Below are 18,174 nucleotides of genomic sequence, written 5' to 3'. Positions count from 1 at the left end.
CCCAGTGCCGTCAGAGGACTTGGCTCAGCCAGGAGAGCTCCCTGAGGGGTCTGGGCCCACCCCAGCCCAGCCGGAGACCCCAGTTCAGCCCACGGAGCACCCCGAGGAGGCTGGGTCCACCCCAGTCCAGCCAGAGACCCTGGCTCAGCCTGTAGAGGTCCCCGAGGAGGCTGGGCCCACCCCAGTCCAGCCAGAGGCTTCAGCTCAGCCAGTAGAGCGCCCTGAGGAGAATGGGCCCACCCCAGTCCAGCTGAAGATCCCAGTTCAGTCTGTAGAGCACCTGGAGGAGGCTGGGCCCACCCCAGTGCAGCCAGAGGCCCCAACTCTAGTTCCAGAGTTTCCTATGGAGTACCTACCTCAAACTCCTGTAAATGATGAGATGCTAAGTCAACCTCTAAGCCACCATCCAAGCTATTTCAAGTTTGCCAGTGTTACATATAAACCTGTGGATCTGGAACTTACCATAACTCCAGAGCCAGCTAAGGAGGCCGATTCTTCTACAGCCCAGCAGGAGGTCCCACCTCAGCCTCTTGAGCATTCTGAGGAAGCAGAACTTCCTTTAATCCAGCAAGAGACCTCAGCTAAGCTGCCAGAGGAGGGTGAGCCTTCAGGTGAGCAGGAGCAACCAGCTCAGCCTTCTGAGTCTTCTGGGGGGACTGAACCTTTTCTAACTCATCAGGAGACCCCAGCTCCGCCTTCAGAGCCTCCCGAGGAAGCTAAGCCTCCAAGCGTACAGGAACAACCAGCTCCACTTTCTGAGCCTAGTGGGGAATTTGAACATTCTCTGACTCAGCAGGAGACTCCAGCTCATTCCTCAGAAAATCCTGAAGAGGAAGAACATTTCCCAGCTCAGCAGGAGATCCCAACTCATTCCTCAGAGAATCCTGAAGAGGCAGAACATTTCCTAGCTCAGCAGGAGATCCCAACTCATTCTTCAGAGAATCCTGAAGAGGCAGAACACTCCCCAGCTCAACAGGAGACCCCAACTCATTCTTCAGAGAATCCTGAAGAGGCAGAACATTTCTCGGCTCAGCAGGAGACCCCAACTCATTCCTCAGAGAATCCCGAGGAGGCAGAACATTTCCCGGCTCAGCAGGAGATCCCAACTCATTCCTCAGAGAATCCCGAGGAGGCAGAACATTTCCCGGCTCAGCAGGAGATCCCAACTCATTCCTCAGAGAATCCCGAGGAGGCAGAACATGTCCCGGCTCAGCAGGAGATCCCAACTCATTCCTCAGAGAATCCCGAGGAGGCAGAACATTTCCCGGCTCAGCAGGAGATCCCAACTCATTCCTCAGAGAATCCCGAGGAGGCAGAACATGTCCCGGCTCAGCAGGAGATCCCAACTCATTCCTCAGAGAATCCCGAGGAGGCAGAACATTTCCCGGCTCAGCAGGAGATCCCAACTCATTCCTCAGAGAATCCCGAGGAGGCAGAACATGTCCCGGCTCAGCAGGAGATCCCAACTCATTCCTCAGAGAATCCCGAGGAGGCAGAACATTTCCCGGCTCAGCAGGAGATCCCAACTCATTCCTCAGAGAATCCCGAGGAGACAGAACATTTCCCAACTCAGCAGGAGATCCCAACTCATTCCTCAGAGAATCCCGAAGAGGCAGAACATTCCCCAGCTCAACAGGAGACCCCAGCTCAGCCTACAGAACATCCTGAGGAGGTAAAACCTGCAACTCAGCAGGAGCCCCCAGCTCCGCTTCCAGAGACTTTTGGAGAAGCTGAACCTTCTTCTTCTTCATCCCAGGAGGAGGCCTCAGCTCAGCCTGCAGAACTCCCTAATAAGGCAGAATCTTCAATCCAGCAGGAGACCCCAGCTCAGTCTCCAGGAGAGATAGAATCTTCAGCAACCCCACAAGAACAACCAGCTCAGCCTCCAGAGCTGCCTTCTGGGGAGGTAGAACCTGCTCCAACCCAGCAGGAGCACCTAGCTCAACCTCTAGGGCATCAGTGGGTGACAGTTTCGCCTCTAGGTCACCCTCATGTTCAACATTTAAACCTGCCCAGTGTTAAACCTGCAGATGTGCAGGTTACCATAACACCAGAACCCACTCCAGAGGTGGAACCTCTACCAGTTCAGCATGTGGCTGCAGCTCAGCCCTCTGTGCCCCTTAATGTGGAACCTTTTGCAACCCAGCATGAAGCCCCAACTCTGCCTCCACAGTCCTCTGAGGAAGCTGGACATTTGCCAGTTAAGCAGGAGACTCCAACTGATTCCCCAGAACCTACAATACAGGAGAAACCTCCAGCACAGCAGGAGACCCCAGTTCAGCATCTGGAGTATCCTGGAGAAGTTAAACCTCCCACAACCCAGCAGGAGGCCCCAGCTCAGCAATCACAGGCCCCTGAAGGAGGCGAACCATCTTCAACCCAGGAGGAGGCCCCGGCCCAACCTCCAGAGACCCAGGGAGAGAGAGAACCATCTCCATCCCAGGAGGAGGCTCCAGCTCAGTTTCCACAGACCCCTGAGAAGGGTGAATCTTCAGCCCAGGAGGAGAGCCAAGGTCAGCATCCACAGACCTCTGAGGAGGTTGCACCTTCTCCAACCCAGCAGGAGGCCGAAGCTCAGCACCCTCAGGTCCCAGAGGAGAGTGAGTCTTCTTCAACCCAACAAGAGACCCCAAATCAGTATCCAGAGTCTCTTGAGGGGATTGAATCTTCTCTGGCCCAGTCAGAGGCCACAGTTCAGCATCCAAATCCCCTTGGGGAGGTTAAACCTTATGCAACCCATCAGGAGGTCCCAAGTCAGCATCTACAGACTTCTGAGGAGGTTTACGCTTCTGCCACCCAGCAGGAAGCTGCAGCTCAGCATCCAGAGCCTTCTGATGAGGTTGAACCTTCCCCAACCCCACAGGAGGTCCCAGCTCACTCTCCAGAGCATCATGTGGTAACAGTTTCTCCTCTAGGTCAGAGTCAAGCTCATGTTCTGCTGTCACCCCATGTCACTGTTAAACCTGTGGATCTGGCACTTACCATAACTCCAGAGTCCAACAATGAGGTTGAAACTTCTTTACCCCAACAAGAGGCCCCAGCTCAGTCTTCAGTGTTCCCTGGGCAGTTGGAACCTTCTCCAATCCAGTCAGAGGCCCAAAATCAGCATCCAGCCCCTCCTGAAAATGCTGAACCTTCTCCGATCCAACAGGGAGTCCCAACTCAGCCTGAAGATCTTCCTGAGGAAAATGAACTATCTCCAATCCAGCAGGAAGCTGCAGCTCAGCACCCAGAGCCTTCTGGTGAGGTTGAGCCTTCTCCGGTCCAGCAGGGAGTTCCAACCCAGCCTGAAGGTCTTCCTGAGGAAATTGGAGTTCCTCCAATCCAGCAGTGGAGCTCAGCTCTGTCTCACAGGCCTGTTGTGGGTGTAGAACCTTCTCCAGTCCAGCATGCTGTCCCAGCTCATCATCCAAACCCCAATGAGGGGATTGGGCCTTCTCCAGTTCAGCATGAGAACCAAGCTCCACCTCCAGAGTCCTCTACAGATGTTGTATCTCAGCCTCCAGTACATCATGAGGTGACATTCTCACCTTTAGGTCCCGGTAAAGCTCAGTATTCACTGTTGCCCAATATCACAGTTAAACCTACAGGTCTGGAGGTTTCCATAACTCCAGTGCCAGCTAAGGCTGAACATCCTCTAGTGCAGCAGGAGTTCCCTGCTCAGGCTCCAGTTCCCCCTGAGCAGACTGAATTTTCTCCAACCCAGTCCAAGCCTCTTTTCCAGTCTCCGGAGATCCCCAAAGATGAATCTCCTCCAGGCCAACAAGAGGTCATAGCTCAGACTCCAGACCCTCCTAAGGAGGTGGAACCTGCTTCAAGCCAATGGGAGGTCCCACCTGAGCCATCAGAGCCCCTTAAGGAGATTGAACCATCTGCAAATGAACATGCAGTCTCAGCTCATCCTCCAAAGCCCACCAAGGAAGTCAAACCTGCAACCCAACTGGAGGCCCCAGCTCAGTCTCCTGTCCCCCAGCAGGCCGAAGCTATACCCCCTGAGCCCCCTAATGAGGTAGAATCTTCTCCTACACAGCCGGAGGCCCCAGCTCAGCCTTCAGAGCCCCCTAATGAGGCAGAATCTTCTCCAACTCAGCAGGAGGCCCCAGCTCAGTCCCCTGTCACCCCACAGGCCCCTGCTATATCTCCTGAGCCCCCTAAGGAGGTAGAACCTTCTCCCACACAGCCGGAGGCCCCAGCTCAGCCTTCAGAGCCCCCTAACGAGGCAGAATCTTCTCCAACTCAGCAGGAGGCCCCAGCTCAGTCCCCTATCACCCCACAGGCCCCTGCTATATCTCCTGAGCCCCCTAAGGAGGTAGAACCTTCTCCCACACAGCCGGAGGCCCCAGCTCAGCCTTCAGAGCCCCCTAACGAGGCAGAATCTTCTCCAACTCAGCAGGAGGCCCCAGCTCAGTCCCCTATCACCCCACAGGCCCCTGCTATATCTCCTGAGCCCCCTAAGGAGGTAGAACCTTCTCCCACACGGCCGGAGGCCCCAGCTCAGCCTTCAGAGCCCCCTAATGAGGCAGAATCTTCTCCAATTCAGCAGGAGGCCCCAGCTCAGTCCCCTGTCACCCCACAGGCCCCAGCTATAACTCCTGGGCCCCCTAAGGAAGTGGAACCTTCTCCCACACGGCCGGAGGCCCCAGCTCAGCTTCCAGAGCCCCTTGAGAAGGTAGAACTATCTCCAGTCCAGCAGGAAACCCCAGCTCAGCCTTTGGAGCCCCCTAATGAGGCAGAATCTTCTTCAACCCAGCAGGAGGCCCCAGCTCAGTCCCCTGTCCCCCTGCAAGCCCCAGCTATATCTCCTGGGCCCCCTAAGGAAGTGAAACCACCTCCCACATGGCCGGAGGCCCCAGCTCAGCCTCCGGAGCCCCCTGAGAAGGTAGAACCATCTCCAGTCCAGCAGGAAACCCCAGCTCAGCCTTCAGAGCCCCCTAATGAGGCAGAATCTTCAACTCAGCAGGAGGCCCCAGCTCAGTCCCCTGTCCCCCCGCCGGCCCCAACTATATCTCCTAAACCCCCTAAGGAGGTGGAACCTTCTCCCACACAGCCAGAGGCTCCAGCTCAGCCTCCAGAGCCTCCTGAGAAGGTAGAACCATCTCCAGTCCAGCAGGAAGCCCCAGCTAAGCCTTTAGAACTCCCTGACAAAGTGGAACCCTTTCCAGTCTCTCAAGAGACCCATTCTCAGCTTCCACAGTCTCCTGAGAAGGTGGAATCCTCTCCAGTCCTGCAAGAAGCCCCATCTCTACCTCTAGAGCCCCTTAAGGAGGTAGAACCTTCTCCAACCCAGCAGGAGGCTCCAACTCAGCCTCCAGAACCACCTAAGGAGGTTGTAGCACAACCTCCAGTCCATAAGGAGGGGATAGTTCCACCTCCAGGACAAGATCAAGCTCAGTATTCACACTTGCCCAGTGCCACTGTTAAACCTGTTGACCTGGAGCTTACTATAACTCCAGAGCCTACTACAGAGGCTGAGCATTCTACAGCCCTGCAGCAGACTCTAACTCTTCCAGAGGACCCTGCGGTGACAATTCCACATCCAGAGCATGTTCAGGCTCAGCAACCAAATTTGACTGAAGTCACTGTTCAACCTTTAGACCTGGAGCTTACTGTAACTCCAGAACCCACTACAGAGGTTGAACCTCCAACCATGCGGGAGACCACAGATCAGCCTTCAGAGCTGTCTAAGGAGGTTGTAGGTCAGCCTCCAGCATATCAGGAGGTGACAGTTGCAACTCAAGGCCAAGATCAAACTCAACATCTACTATTACCGTACGTAACATTTCAGCCTTTGGACCTGGAGCTTACCATAACTCCAGAACCCACTACAAAGGTTGAGCATTCTCCAACCACGAAGAAAACCACAGCTCCCCCAAAGGACCTCGAAGTGACATTTGCACACCTAGAGCAGATTCAGGCTCAGCATCCAACTTTGACTGAAGTCACAGTTCAACCTTTGGACCTGGGGCTTACCATAACTCCAGAATTCACTAAGGAGACTGAACTTTCTGTACCTATGCAGGAGATCCCAGTTCAGCCTCCAGAGAAACCTAAGGAGGTTGTCGTAGCTCAACCTCCATTATATCAGGAGGAGACTGTTCCAACACCAGGTCAGGATCAAGCTCAGCATCCATCATCATCCAATGTAACAGTTCAGCCTTTGGACTTGGAACTTACTATAAGTCCAGAACCCACTATAGAGGTTCAACATTCTACAGCCCTGAAAAAGACTACAGCTCCTCCAAAAGACCTTGAGGTGACATTTGCACATTCAGAGCAGGTTCAGTCTCACCGTCCAACCTTAAATAAAGTCACAGTTAAACCTTTGGACCTGGAATTCGCTGCAACTCCAGAATCTACTACAGAGGTTGAACCTTCTTCAGCCATGCGTGAGACCCCAGATCAGCCTCCAGAGCCACCTAAAGAACTTGTATCTCAACCTCCTGTGTATCAAGAGGCAGTGGTTCCAACACCACGTCAGGATCAAGTTGAGCATCTGTGGTCATCAAATGTGACAGTTCCACCTTTGGACCTGGAGCTTACCATAACTCCAGAATCTACTACAGAGGTTAAACAGTCTACAACAGTGCAGCAGCAGCAGACTACAACTCCTCCAAAGGACCTTGAGGTGACATTTCCACAGTCGGAGCAGGTTCAGGTTCAGCATCCGACCTTAAATAAAGTCACAGTTAAACCTTTGGACCTGGGTCTTACCATAACTACAGAACATACTACAGAGACTGAAACTTCTCCAACCACGCAAGAGACCCCAACTCAGCCTCCAGAGCTACCTAAGGAGGTTGTAGTTCAATATCCATTCCATCAGGAAGCAACAGCTCCAACTCCAAGTAAGGGTCAAGGTCAGCATCCAGCTTCACCCAGCATGTCATTTCATCCTGAGGACTTGGGGCTTACCATTACTCCAGAACCTATTACAGAGGCTGAACATTCTACAACCATGAAGAAGACTACACCTTCTCCAAAGGACCTTGAGGTGACACTTGCACATCCAGAACAGGTTCAGAGTCAACATCCAAACCTGACTGAAGTCACAGTTCCACCAATGGACCTGGAAATTACTGTAACTGCAGGATCCAATATGGAGGTTGAACCTTCTCCAACCACGCAAGAGACCCCAACTCAGCCTCCAGAGCTTCCTAAGGAGGTTGTAATTCAATATCCATTCCATCAGGAGGTGACAACTCCAACTCCAAGCAAGGATCAAGGTCAGCATCCAGTGTCACCCAGGGTTACATTTCATCGTGAGGACTTGGGGCCTACCATTACTCCAGAACCTATTACAGAGGCTGAACATTCTACAACCACAAAGAAGACTACAACTCCTCCTCCAAAGGACCATGAGGTGACACTTGCACATCCAGAACGTGTTCAGAGTCAACACCCAAACCTGACCGAAACCACGGTTCTACCTATGGAACTGGAAATTACTGTAAGTCCGCAACCAGAGTCATCTGAGACAGTTTTCCCCACAACGACCCAGCATTCAGTGGTGCATTTTGTAAAATACACCCCAGAAAAGGCACGCACAGCTTTAACTGAGCAACCAGAAGAGAACGCTACCATGAACATCAACATATGCAAGCTCTGTACCTGCAAAGATGAGACGCTATCATGTACTGGTTTCAGCCCAAAGCAGAGGCTCCGCAGAGTGCCTGTGCCAGAGCCCAACACCTACAACGGCACCTTCACCATCTTGTAAGAATTGTCTTTTCTCATTTGTTCTCTGCCTCGTGCTTGATATGGCAGCCTTTTCTTTGAGGTCTTCCTGGGCCTTCCTCATCTTCCCTACCCACGCTGACTTTCTGTTTTTACCTTTTCTTTGTCAACGATCTCTTGTCTTCATTTTGCTGTTTGCTATCACTCCCCCTTCTCCAATCTTTTACTTGCAGTTGTCCTTAGTCTTTCTTCTTATCCAGTTTTTTATCCCCATCATTTCATTCCTTAACCTCTACTCTCCCATTTTTGCTCCATCCTCTTTATAGCAACATGCCCCTCTCTCCATCTCCTTGGTGGTGATATAACAAAGTGGTTAAGAGTAAGATTCTGGAACTAGACTGCCTGGGTTTGAGCCGAGGTCTGTCATTAAGAGCTTTTGACTCAGTTTCGTTTCTTGTAAAATGGGGATTATTAGTGTTAACACCTTGTGGGATTATTTTGAGATTTAGATGAGTTAATATATATAAAACACTTATATCGGTGCCTAGCATATATATGAGTGTTAGCTATTATTATTTGACTCCTCAGTTATGTTCAAAACTCATCTTTGTCCCTGGCCTTCTATATACAGAACCTATTTTGTGCCCAGCCCAGGACTCAGTACTGTGGGAGCCATACAAGTGTGACATTGTCTTTAGAACATGAAATGATAGGTGGGAAGAAAGGAAATAGGCATAGAAAGGGAGGGGACCTATGATTAAGTACAGACCATAGGTACTGTATTCAATCTGTAATCAATGGACTACAGAAGTGAGGGAAAGCTGCATGGATAAACTAAAACTTTAGCTGAGACTTAAAAAGAGTGGCTATGATTTGTTAAATAGAGCAAAAATAGGAAGTATAGTCTAGGTAAAGTCATGGCTGCAAGAATGATCAGGAATTAAAAATTAGGAAGCAGTGAAAGATAGATTATGAAAACCCTTGACTATAAGTTACAGGGGTTTGAAAGTCACACTCTGAGATATAGAGAGCCATGAAAATGTTCTAGCAAGAGATACATAACATTAGAAGAAGAGGATTGTATTTGATTCCCTATGTAGAATGATCTAGAGAGGAAATCTTGATCTCGGGAGACCAGATAGAATGCTCTAGCAAAAGCCCAGAGTAAAGTGACAAAGAGCTGGATGAGAGTGGCTGTGATAGGAGTAGAAAGAAAATCCTGAGAGCACCGCAAAGGAAAAAGCGAGAAGACTGAGTAACTGATGAGAATAGTGGTAGGGTGTGTTCAGGAAAGAGGAAAATGAAATATGACTCTCGAAGTTTCTGTCCTAGATGAGCAGACCGATGGCAGTAGAACAGGTGGAAACAGTTGGGAAGGAGAGCCAGTTTGAGGGAGATAAGTTCAGCTTTAAGCATTTTTATCAGGGAACATAAAGCAACCAGAAGTCTTCTGGTAGGCTGGAAATGGCCACCAGGCAGATGGGCAGATGGGAACCATCAAAACATTTGCCTTATTTCTGATTTTCCTGAAAAAAAAAGTCTATATAAACTGGATAGCTAAGTTGCTGAGGAAAGAAGACAAAGCTAAAGGTAAAGGTTCTGAGTCTCGGGCATTTCATAGCTTTTTTTTAACACATACAATTCTTGGATACATTCTCACTGTTGTTTTTGTTTTTGTTTTTAATGTTACAAGCGAGTGGGGAAAAATGTGAAAATCCCATCCCAGCCTCCCTACCACCTGTAAGATAACACCTGTTACCATTTTGGTGTTTGTCCTTCCTTCCTATTTCGTTCCTTTGCAGTTTCCCCTAACAAGGTAATACTTTTTATTCCTTGCTCAGTGGTCTGTTGCCTTTCCCTATGCAGTATCTCTAAGAAACCTCTCCGTATTAGTTCCTCTAATTTCTAACTTCCCTTATCCTTCTAACAGCTGGCGAGGTTTCAACAGAGTACACTGAGCCAAAGCTTTGGTGTTGCCTGACTTAGGATTTCTTTACCTCTGTTTGCTGATAATGATACATTTTTGCCATGTTTCTGTTGAATTATTATTTTCTCACTGATTTACAGAAGGAGCTATTTTAGACACATAAGTGATTTTGGAAAAAAATACTTATATTCAAAGTCATTAATGGCATTGTCTGTCCAAGAAATTGGACACGTAGGAAGTTCAGGTTCTAGGGAGATGCCTTGTTTGTGCTACCCGCCTCACATCATCTCTATTACTTGTGCCAAGCGGGATGCTGATAGCTGTGGAAATTAGAAAGCTGGTGTTTCTGCATATGAATATTCCCCACAAGGTTGCCAATGCTTCTTTTACTTATTCTGTTCATTCTTTTCCTACCTATTCAAGGATCTGAACTGTGTTTCTTCACAGAAATTTCCAAGGAAATTCTATTTCTTACATTGATGAAAATATATGGAAGACATATCGATGGGCTGAGAAACTGTGAGTATATTCTCTCCAAATACAACACAAAAAACTTAACTGCATTCTAAGATCCTTCTTGGTCCAGAATTTTGAAGTTAGTAGCTCTGAGGAAAGGTATTTCCCTCTCCTTATCCCAAATCAACCTCTATTGATTCCAATTCTATGTTTATCTTAAAAATTAAATTTGGCAGACTCTCTTTAAAATTAGAGCCAATCTAAACTCATTTTTCATTATACAAGGAATACATGATTATATTCTCAATATATAAAAATGAAAGAATAGATATAGTGAACATCCTCCTTCTGTTTTGATATCCCACTGCCAAAATAGCCACTAGTCTGGATTTAGTATATATCCTTCCAGACCTTTTTCCATGTTTTTGTCTACATACATATTTATAGACAGCAAAACAGGTTTGTTGTGTGACTTTCTTTTTTTCTTTTCCTTCCTTCCTTCCTTCCTTTCTTTCTTTTCCCTCCTTCCTTCCTTCTCTCCTTTCCTTCAACCCTCCCTCTCTTCCTCCATTCACTCCTTCCTTCCTTCCTTCCTTTTACATAAACAGTAACATCCTATAACTCGATTCTTTTTCTTCATGGTGGGTCTTAGATTTCTTTTCTTCTAGTACATAGGGGGTTACCCCCTTCATGTGAATTCCTACATAATATTCCATACTATGAATGTATTACAATTTAATAATTTCCCCTACTGATGGATGTTTAGACTGTGTCCAGTTTTCTTGTCACTTGCATTGCTGCTGTGAACTGCCTCTCCAAGCATCTCTGTGTACATGGGAGGGGATTTCTGTAGAATACATATCTAGAAATGGAATCATTGGTATGAAGACAATATAGATGTACAATTTTAATTGTCCTCAAAAAAATTGTGCCGACTTACACTCCAAACCATAGACCGTGACAGGATTCACATCCTCACACCCTCCACCACTGAATAGTCTCCACTTCTTGGCGGATCTGATGAGTGACTAAAAGGGGTCTCAGCTGAACTTGAAGTTTTCTGATTACTTGTAAATTCACTATATCTCTTTGTTTACTGAACATTTGTATTTCATGTCTGAATTTTCTGTCCTTTGCCAATTTTTTGTTATCTTTTCTTTAATTGATTTGTAGAAACAGTCAATGTGGATACAGATGATTTTGGAAAAAATATTACACGCAAAGCAATTAACTGGCATTTTTCATCACAGCTTGTGTGTCGTATCAGTAGTTCAACTTGAGTAGATAAGTTAAAAATGACTACTGAATTAGTAATAAAAGACATAGTAATCTAAAAATAGGGATTATGATTCCCCTAAAGTAAATCCCCCACCCTTAGTCTGCTATCTTATTAGTAAGAGAGAAGTGCTAGAACCAAGCAATTTTTTTTATTTTATGAATTTCTTAAATACTATGTATAGTTTATGTTTCCCCATAATAGTGTCTGGCTTGGAGATTTTATTTCCCAAACTTGTAAGAAAACTGAAAGTAATTCGGCACGATAAACAAATAACGTTAATTTTCTGTAGGGAGTGGAGGGAGAGGATGGGTAGGCTAAGGGACAGGAATAGCAGAAAAACTTTGAATTGTGTACTATATACCTTTGGAATTTTGAGCCATGTGAATATATATATATATATAAAATATATTTTTAAAAAATAAGTAGAAATTTTAAATTAATTTTTAAAAAGCATGTGTTTGGGAATTAATGACTAGAACATGAATCTAGTAAGATTTGCAGATTTCTAATTCAGCTTGAGGGTTGTGCCTTGTAAGGCGGAGGTTCCTAACTGTGGATCACTAATCTGTTAACACATTAAATCACAAGATATAGTGGTAAGTCTAATAACTATTATAACTTCAAGGTAGTGGTGAGAACAAATGACATTTTGAGATATTTATGACAAATATGTGATATATCATTTTATCATCCATCCAAGTTTGGCCCTCCAAATTCAATCCATTCTCCTCACAGACCTGTACCCTAAAGGGATGATCCACAGATTGAAATCATGTGCACACCTTTGGACATATTCAAGAAAGTGCAGTTTTTTAGGGAAAAGGTTTATAGTTTTTATGAAATTCTCAAAAGGTTCTTGTTTCAAAAGATTGAGATTGAGTCACAAATTAAGGAGTGGGGTTGGAGAAAGACATTTATTATGCTGTAAAGTTGTACTTATCCTCATAAGTGATAACAAATGGATAATTTGTTTTAAAGAAAGGTGTAGTATGTTTGCAAATTGATACCTGTCACTTTCTGAGTTCATTCAACAAATATTTATGAGCATCTACTATGTGCCAAGAACTGTTTTACATGCCTAGGATAGAGGCTTAAGAACAAAATTGACCAAATATCCCAGTTCTTGAGGGGTTTACAAATATATAATATAAAAACAAATATGTAAATATAATAAATAAATAAAATGTCAAGTGCTGATAAAAAATCATTAGCCAGTCAGAGATTTCTGTTTTCTAATTTATTATTCAACTACCATTTTTGCTGCTCATAGACTGAGTTTTTTTATTAATGATAACCCTTTTCATTCATATAATCTTGAGTTGGTTCTTTTTTAATGGATGTGCTGTTTACATCTGTCTGAGGATATTAATTATGCCATTCTAAAATTCTCCTGGGCTTTCCCCGTTAACTTGGATTCATTGGCTTTGAACTCTTTTGTTTGTTTTTGTCTTCTGTCCTTAATGGATGGCTTTCTCACCCTGTGTGGTCATTCCTGAGTGCAATTTATTTTGTAGTTGAGATTCTACCACTTCTGTTTTCTGGCACTAGGGAAGAGGTGAAACAAGCTGCTGGGGCTTGTTTTTCTGTGATGGATTCCCCTAAGAATTAAGGAAGAGGAGGTGGGAGGTCATTCTAGTGGTGAGTCAGAGAGGGCATTCCCTTCCTCCAGGGTTCTGGGACCCTGACTTCTTCCTGACACCAATTGCTCCTAGCTGGAAGAAGACACCCTTTGTCGCCTGGTCCATGGAGCAAGGATGAGGGGTTGATGTGCTGCCCCTGCTCCTCCCACGTGATCCCAACTAACCACCCTGTGGGTCGCTCCAGGGCATTTCTAGTAAGGGGGTGTTTGTGGAACTATTCCTGTGTCCTTGAGCTAAGGTTGTGGATTTTTAAATTTATGTTTTATGTCATTCTTAGGGACTTTGGTGGAGGTTGGAAGGGTAGAGATCTGGCATGTTTCAATCTGCCAACTTGAAATGGCACAACCCTTTAGGAAAACAATTTTGTACCCCTGTTAAACCCTAGAGAAACTTATGCACAAGTACAAGAATGTTCAAAGCAGCATTGCTTGTAATAACTAAAAACTAGAAAAATCTAGTATCCACCAACAGTAGAATGAATATATAAAGTGTGGAATAGTCATAAAATGGAATACTATTCATTTGAAATATAATGTAAGCCACATAAGTCATCTCAGATTTTCTGGTAGCCACTTAAAAATTAAAAGTAAAAAGACAGATGACATAAATGTTAATATATTTTGTTTAGCTCATATAGCCAAAGTGTTATCATTTCAACATGTAATCATTATATATGTTATTAATAAGATAGTCTACATTTAAACTGCCTTCATAATATCCAAAGTATTATCATTCCTGCATGTAGTTAGTATAAAAATTATTAATGAGGGAGTTTATGTTCTTTTTCCCATACTAACTCTTTGAAATCTCAATTTGGTCGCTATTTTTTTAATCAGAAATACTTGATCTGTATTTAGATTTCATAAAATTTACAGATTAAAAAGTAACATCACATACCCACATTGCTGCAAACATATCTAAACATTTTCTAATAACTGTTGAGTATCAGGTTTTTTTAAATTTAAATTTTAAAATAATTGAAGTTAATTCAATTAAAAATTGATCTCCTCAGTCACACTAGTCACTCCCAAGTATACAGTAGCCACATGTAGCAAGACATGAAATACTAGGCATTGAAATGAACCAGCCTCAGCTATGTGCAACAATATCAGGAATTAACAACATAATATTGAGTGAGAGAAGCAACATAGAAAATAATACATATAATATGATTCCATTTACATAGAGTTAGAGTTCAAGAAGAAGCAAAATTAAGTTATGTTGTTTACAGCTGCATATGATAGGTAAACCTACATTGAAAGAGCAAGGAAATTATGGGTTCCAGGGTGGCTCAGTTGGCTAAGCATTCCAACCCTTGACTTGGGCTCAGGTCATGATCTCAGGGTCATGGGACAGAGCTCCATGCTCAGTGGGGAGTCTGATGGAGATTCTCTCTCTCCCTCTCCCTCTGCCCCTCCCTTGCTCTCTCTTTCAGAATAATAAATAAGTCTTTAAAAATCAATAAATAAACACACCAAAAAGCCAGGAAATTCTTATTAAAGTCAGTGGTGACTTCTGGAGAATCCGAGAGCAGGTTGGGATTAGCAGGGACCCGCTGGGGTCTCTTGAGATGCTGGTAGCACTTTCTTGATAAGAATGGTGTTATGTGGGTATTTGTTGATAATTATTAAACTGAACATTTTTAATGCACATTTTTGTAGTTCTGAAAAACATTTTTTAGTTGGGGGGAAAAAATCGAATGGCTTTCCCTACCACACTGCTATAGCTGTGTATAGGGCTTCCGAACAGAATTTGGGAAGAGAGAAGAGGAAATGGCAGTTCTGCCAGTGTGTTGTTGGGACCCAGAGCTGGGTTCTAGCAGAGACTTTGTGATCCAGAGAGTAGGCATTAAATATGCATTTTGGTGCAAAGAGTGGATAGGGCTGTGTGTGTGAGAGAGAGAGAAAAAGAGAGAGAGAGAGAGATGGAGAGAGATGGACACAAAGGAGTACATGAAAAGAAGGATTTGAATGGAAACAGAGCAGAGATCAGTACTCCTAAATTAAACGAGAATTAATATATTTAGAGGGCACCATTTCCCAGGTTTCCCTCCCATATAGAAGTTAGTCCTAGGTAGTAAATAGTTGTAGTTATTTTGCATTTTGATGCAGAAATAACCTTTTCATTTTTCAGAATTCTCAGTGAAAATTCTTTGACTGAATTACATAAGGACTCTTTTGAAGGCCTGCTATCCCTCCAGTATTTGTAAGTTAATAATTTATTATGACTTTTTAGTTAAGTTATCTCAAAATAAATATGGGTTCAAATTAGATAATCGTGACCATTTCTTCTAACAATAAAATTCTATAGTTCTGTAAGTCTGTAGGGCCCCAGCCCAGCTCTACCATTAAATATCTTCTATGCATTTTCCATTTTCTAATTTTATAGACAAGATATAGATAGAAAAAGACCCTACAGTTATAGAGCAAAAGGGGTAATGAGGTCTGAGCAATTATGGACACCCATATGAACCTTCTTCTGTAAGTGTTCATAAACCATCTGCTTACATTTATATGTAGTTTATGGCTCATGGATCAAATCCCGCCCATGGTCTGTCTTTATACAGCCTATGAGTTACTCTAAGAATGATTTTTATACTCTTAGAGGGCTATAAACGAGAAAAGAAGAGAAAGAGAGGACTATGCAACAGAGATAGCATGTGGCCTGCAAACCCCAAAATATTTACTATCTGGCCTTTACAGAAAAGGTTTTAAAAGTTGGCTTAGTAAAATGAGAGGAATTAAAGTTAACCTCCAATTGTCACCTACAGGACAAGAAAAGTAGAACACTTACATTAATTTGAATGCCATTAACCCAGAATTTTTTTATAATTTAATCTAAATTAAATATTTATAGGCTAAATATTTAACTAAGCAGGTAAATTATGTAAGCAGTATTATCAAGTACATATTAAGTTACCAAGAGAACAGATTAAGGATTTCAGTGTGGGAATTCTTATACCAATATTAAAAATAGATGTTTAAAATTGATGGTTAAGGGGGTGCCTGGTTGGTAGAGCAAGCGACTCTGGGTCTTGGGGTTATAGGTTCGAAACCCATGCTGGCTTTAGAGATCACTTAAGAAAACTAAAATCTTAAAAAAAAAAAAAATAAGGTGTGCCTGGGTGGCTCAGTCAGTTAAGCATCTGCCTTCTGTCAGGTCATGATCCCAGGGTCCTGAGATTGAGTCCCCTTTCCAGCTCCCTGCTCAGGGAGTCTGCTGCTCCCTCTGCCTGCCCCTCCCTCAGCTTGTGCACTTGTGCGCTCTTTCTCACACACACACAAAGAAATAAATAAAATCTTTTAAAAAATAAAACTATGGTTAAGTGGTATAGTTAGAAATGTCACTAAATAAGCATATCAGAAATGCCCCTAACTTCACTCATTACAAAATAAAATCTCTCCAGCCTCATTCTAAAGGAGGAAGTGCTTGCATAGTATTTCATAGTATCAGAGATACTATGTTCTTTGCTATGAAGGTTCTATTTTTATTCTTTAAAAAATTTTTTTAAATTAAATTAAATTTTTTTTTCAGTGTTCCAAGATTCATTGTTTATGCACCACACCCAGTGCTCCATGCAATATGTGCCCTCCTTAATACTCACCACCAGGTTCAACCAACTCCCCCACCGTCCAAAACCCTCAGTTTGTTTCTCAGAATCCACAGTCTTTCATGGTTCGTCTCCCCCTCCAATTTCTCCCAACTCACTTCTCCTCTCCAACTTCCAGTGTTCTCTGTGTTATTCCTTATACTCTACAAGTAGTGAAACCATATGATAATTGACCCTCTCTGCTTGACTTATTTCTCAGCATAATCCCCTCCAGTCCTGTCCATGTTGATAAAAAGTTGGGTATTCATCCTTTCTGATGGAGGCATAGTACTCCGTAGTGTATATGGACCACATCTTCCTTATCCATTCGTCTGTTGAAGGGCATCTTAACTCTTTCCACGCTTTGGCGACTGTGGCCATTGCTGCTATGAACATTGGGGTACAGATGGCCCTTCTTTTCACTACATCTGTATCTTTTAAAAATAGAGCTACCCTGTGACCCTGCAATTGCACTCTTTTAAAAACTTTTTAAAAAATACATTATTTATTTACTTGACAGAGAGTGAGAGCATGAGCAGGGGGAAGGAGCAAGAGGAGAGGACTCCCTGCTGAGCAGGGAGCCTGATGCTAGATGAAATCCCAGGACCCTGGGATCATGACCTCAGCAGAAGGCAGACACTTAACTGACTGAGCCACCAAGGTGTCTGGTTCAATTTTTATTCTTTGTCCATGGCATCCAGAGCTCTGTATGTCATTAATCCTTATTAATGATGCTCTTTAACATATAAAGTCTTCTTGTAAATGTAAAAGGTCTAAGGGTAGTGGGTAAAAGCTTGATATGGCACTAAGAATAGTCCTTTAAATGATCAAACCTTCCAAGTCTTAGGAGACAACCGCCCTTGTATTGGTCTTCTTGGATGCCCCTGCTGTCTGGACTCCAAATCTTACAAACAGTTTGGAGAAGGACGAATGAGAAGAACTGCTCAATGGATTAGGCCCTTCATTACTTCTACTATGAAATACTTTGTAAACCAATTATTTTATGTTAGCTGAAGTATTCTCATTCATTTAAAAAAGTGTCAATCATAAGCTCATATGCCAGGCACTGTGCCTGGTATCATAGGCACACAGATGGTTAAGACAGGCTTCCTACCCTTGTAGGAACTCATGATCTCACAAGGAAAATAAACAGAAGTTCAAACCACAACGTGTGAAGCACTAAGTGGACACAGTGCTGGTGAGGTGCAGAAGAGGGAGCCATAAAGTCATAAAACTACATTTCTTTTTTTTTTTTTTTAAGATTTTATTTATTTGTCTGACAGCTAGAGATCACAAGTAGGCAGAGAGGCAGGCGGGGGAGGGGGGAGCAGGTTCCCCTGCTAAGCAGAGAGCCCTATGTAGGGCTTGATCCCAGGGCCCAGGGATCATGACCCGAGCCAAAGGCAGAAAGAAGGAGAAGGAGAAATGGATATGGGCAGTGGGAACACAGATAAGGGAAAAAAGATTTCATTTGGATCAGGGAAGCTACCAGAGCAATGCTGTTTGAACAGGACACTGAAGAGCTATTGGGTGTCATCAGACAGACATCTTGGGAAGAATAACCTTGCAAAGGAGAATGGGAGGAAGGCAAAATGCAGGGGAAAAGTCT

The 18,174-nt window shown here is 44.2% G+C and overlaps 1 protein-coding gene across 1 annotated transcript in view; it reads left to right on the top strand.

The window, feature by feature from the left end:
• Positions 1-5,647: 5,647 nt before the first annotated feature.
• Positions 5,648-18,174, top strand: part of LOC123930066 (leucine-rich repeat-containing protein 37A2-like) — a 44,589-nt gene continuing 32,062 nt past the window's right edge. The window contains exons 1-4 of the mRNA XM_045986275.1: positions 5,648-5,692; positions 7,499-7,713; positions 10,049-10,120; positions 15,110-15,181. Coding sequence (XP_045842231.1) covers positions 5,648-5,692; positions 7,499-7,713; positions 10,049-10,120; positions 15,110-15,181 — 404 coding nt within the window. The remainder of the gene's footprint in view (positions 5,693-7,498; positions 7,714-10,048; positions 10,121-15,109; positions 15,182-18,174) is intronic.

Source organism: Meles meles, chromosome 18, assembly GCF_922984935.1.
Source record: "Meles meles chromosome 18, mMelMel3.1 paternal haplotype, whole genome shotgun sequence".
Taxonomy (NCBI): domain Eukaryota; kingdom Metazoa; phylum Chordata; class Mammalia; order Carnivora; family Mustelidae; genus Meles; species Meles meles.
This window is presented reverse-complemented; position numbering and strand designations above follow the sequence as displayed.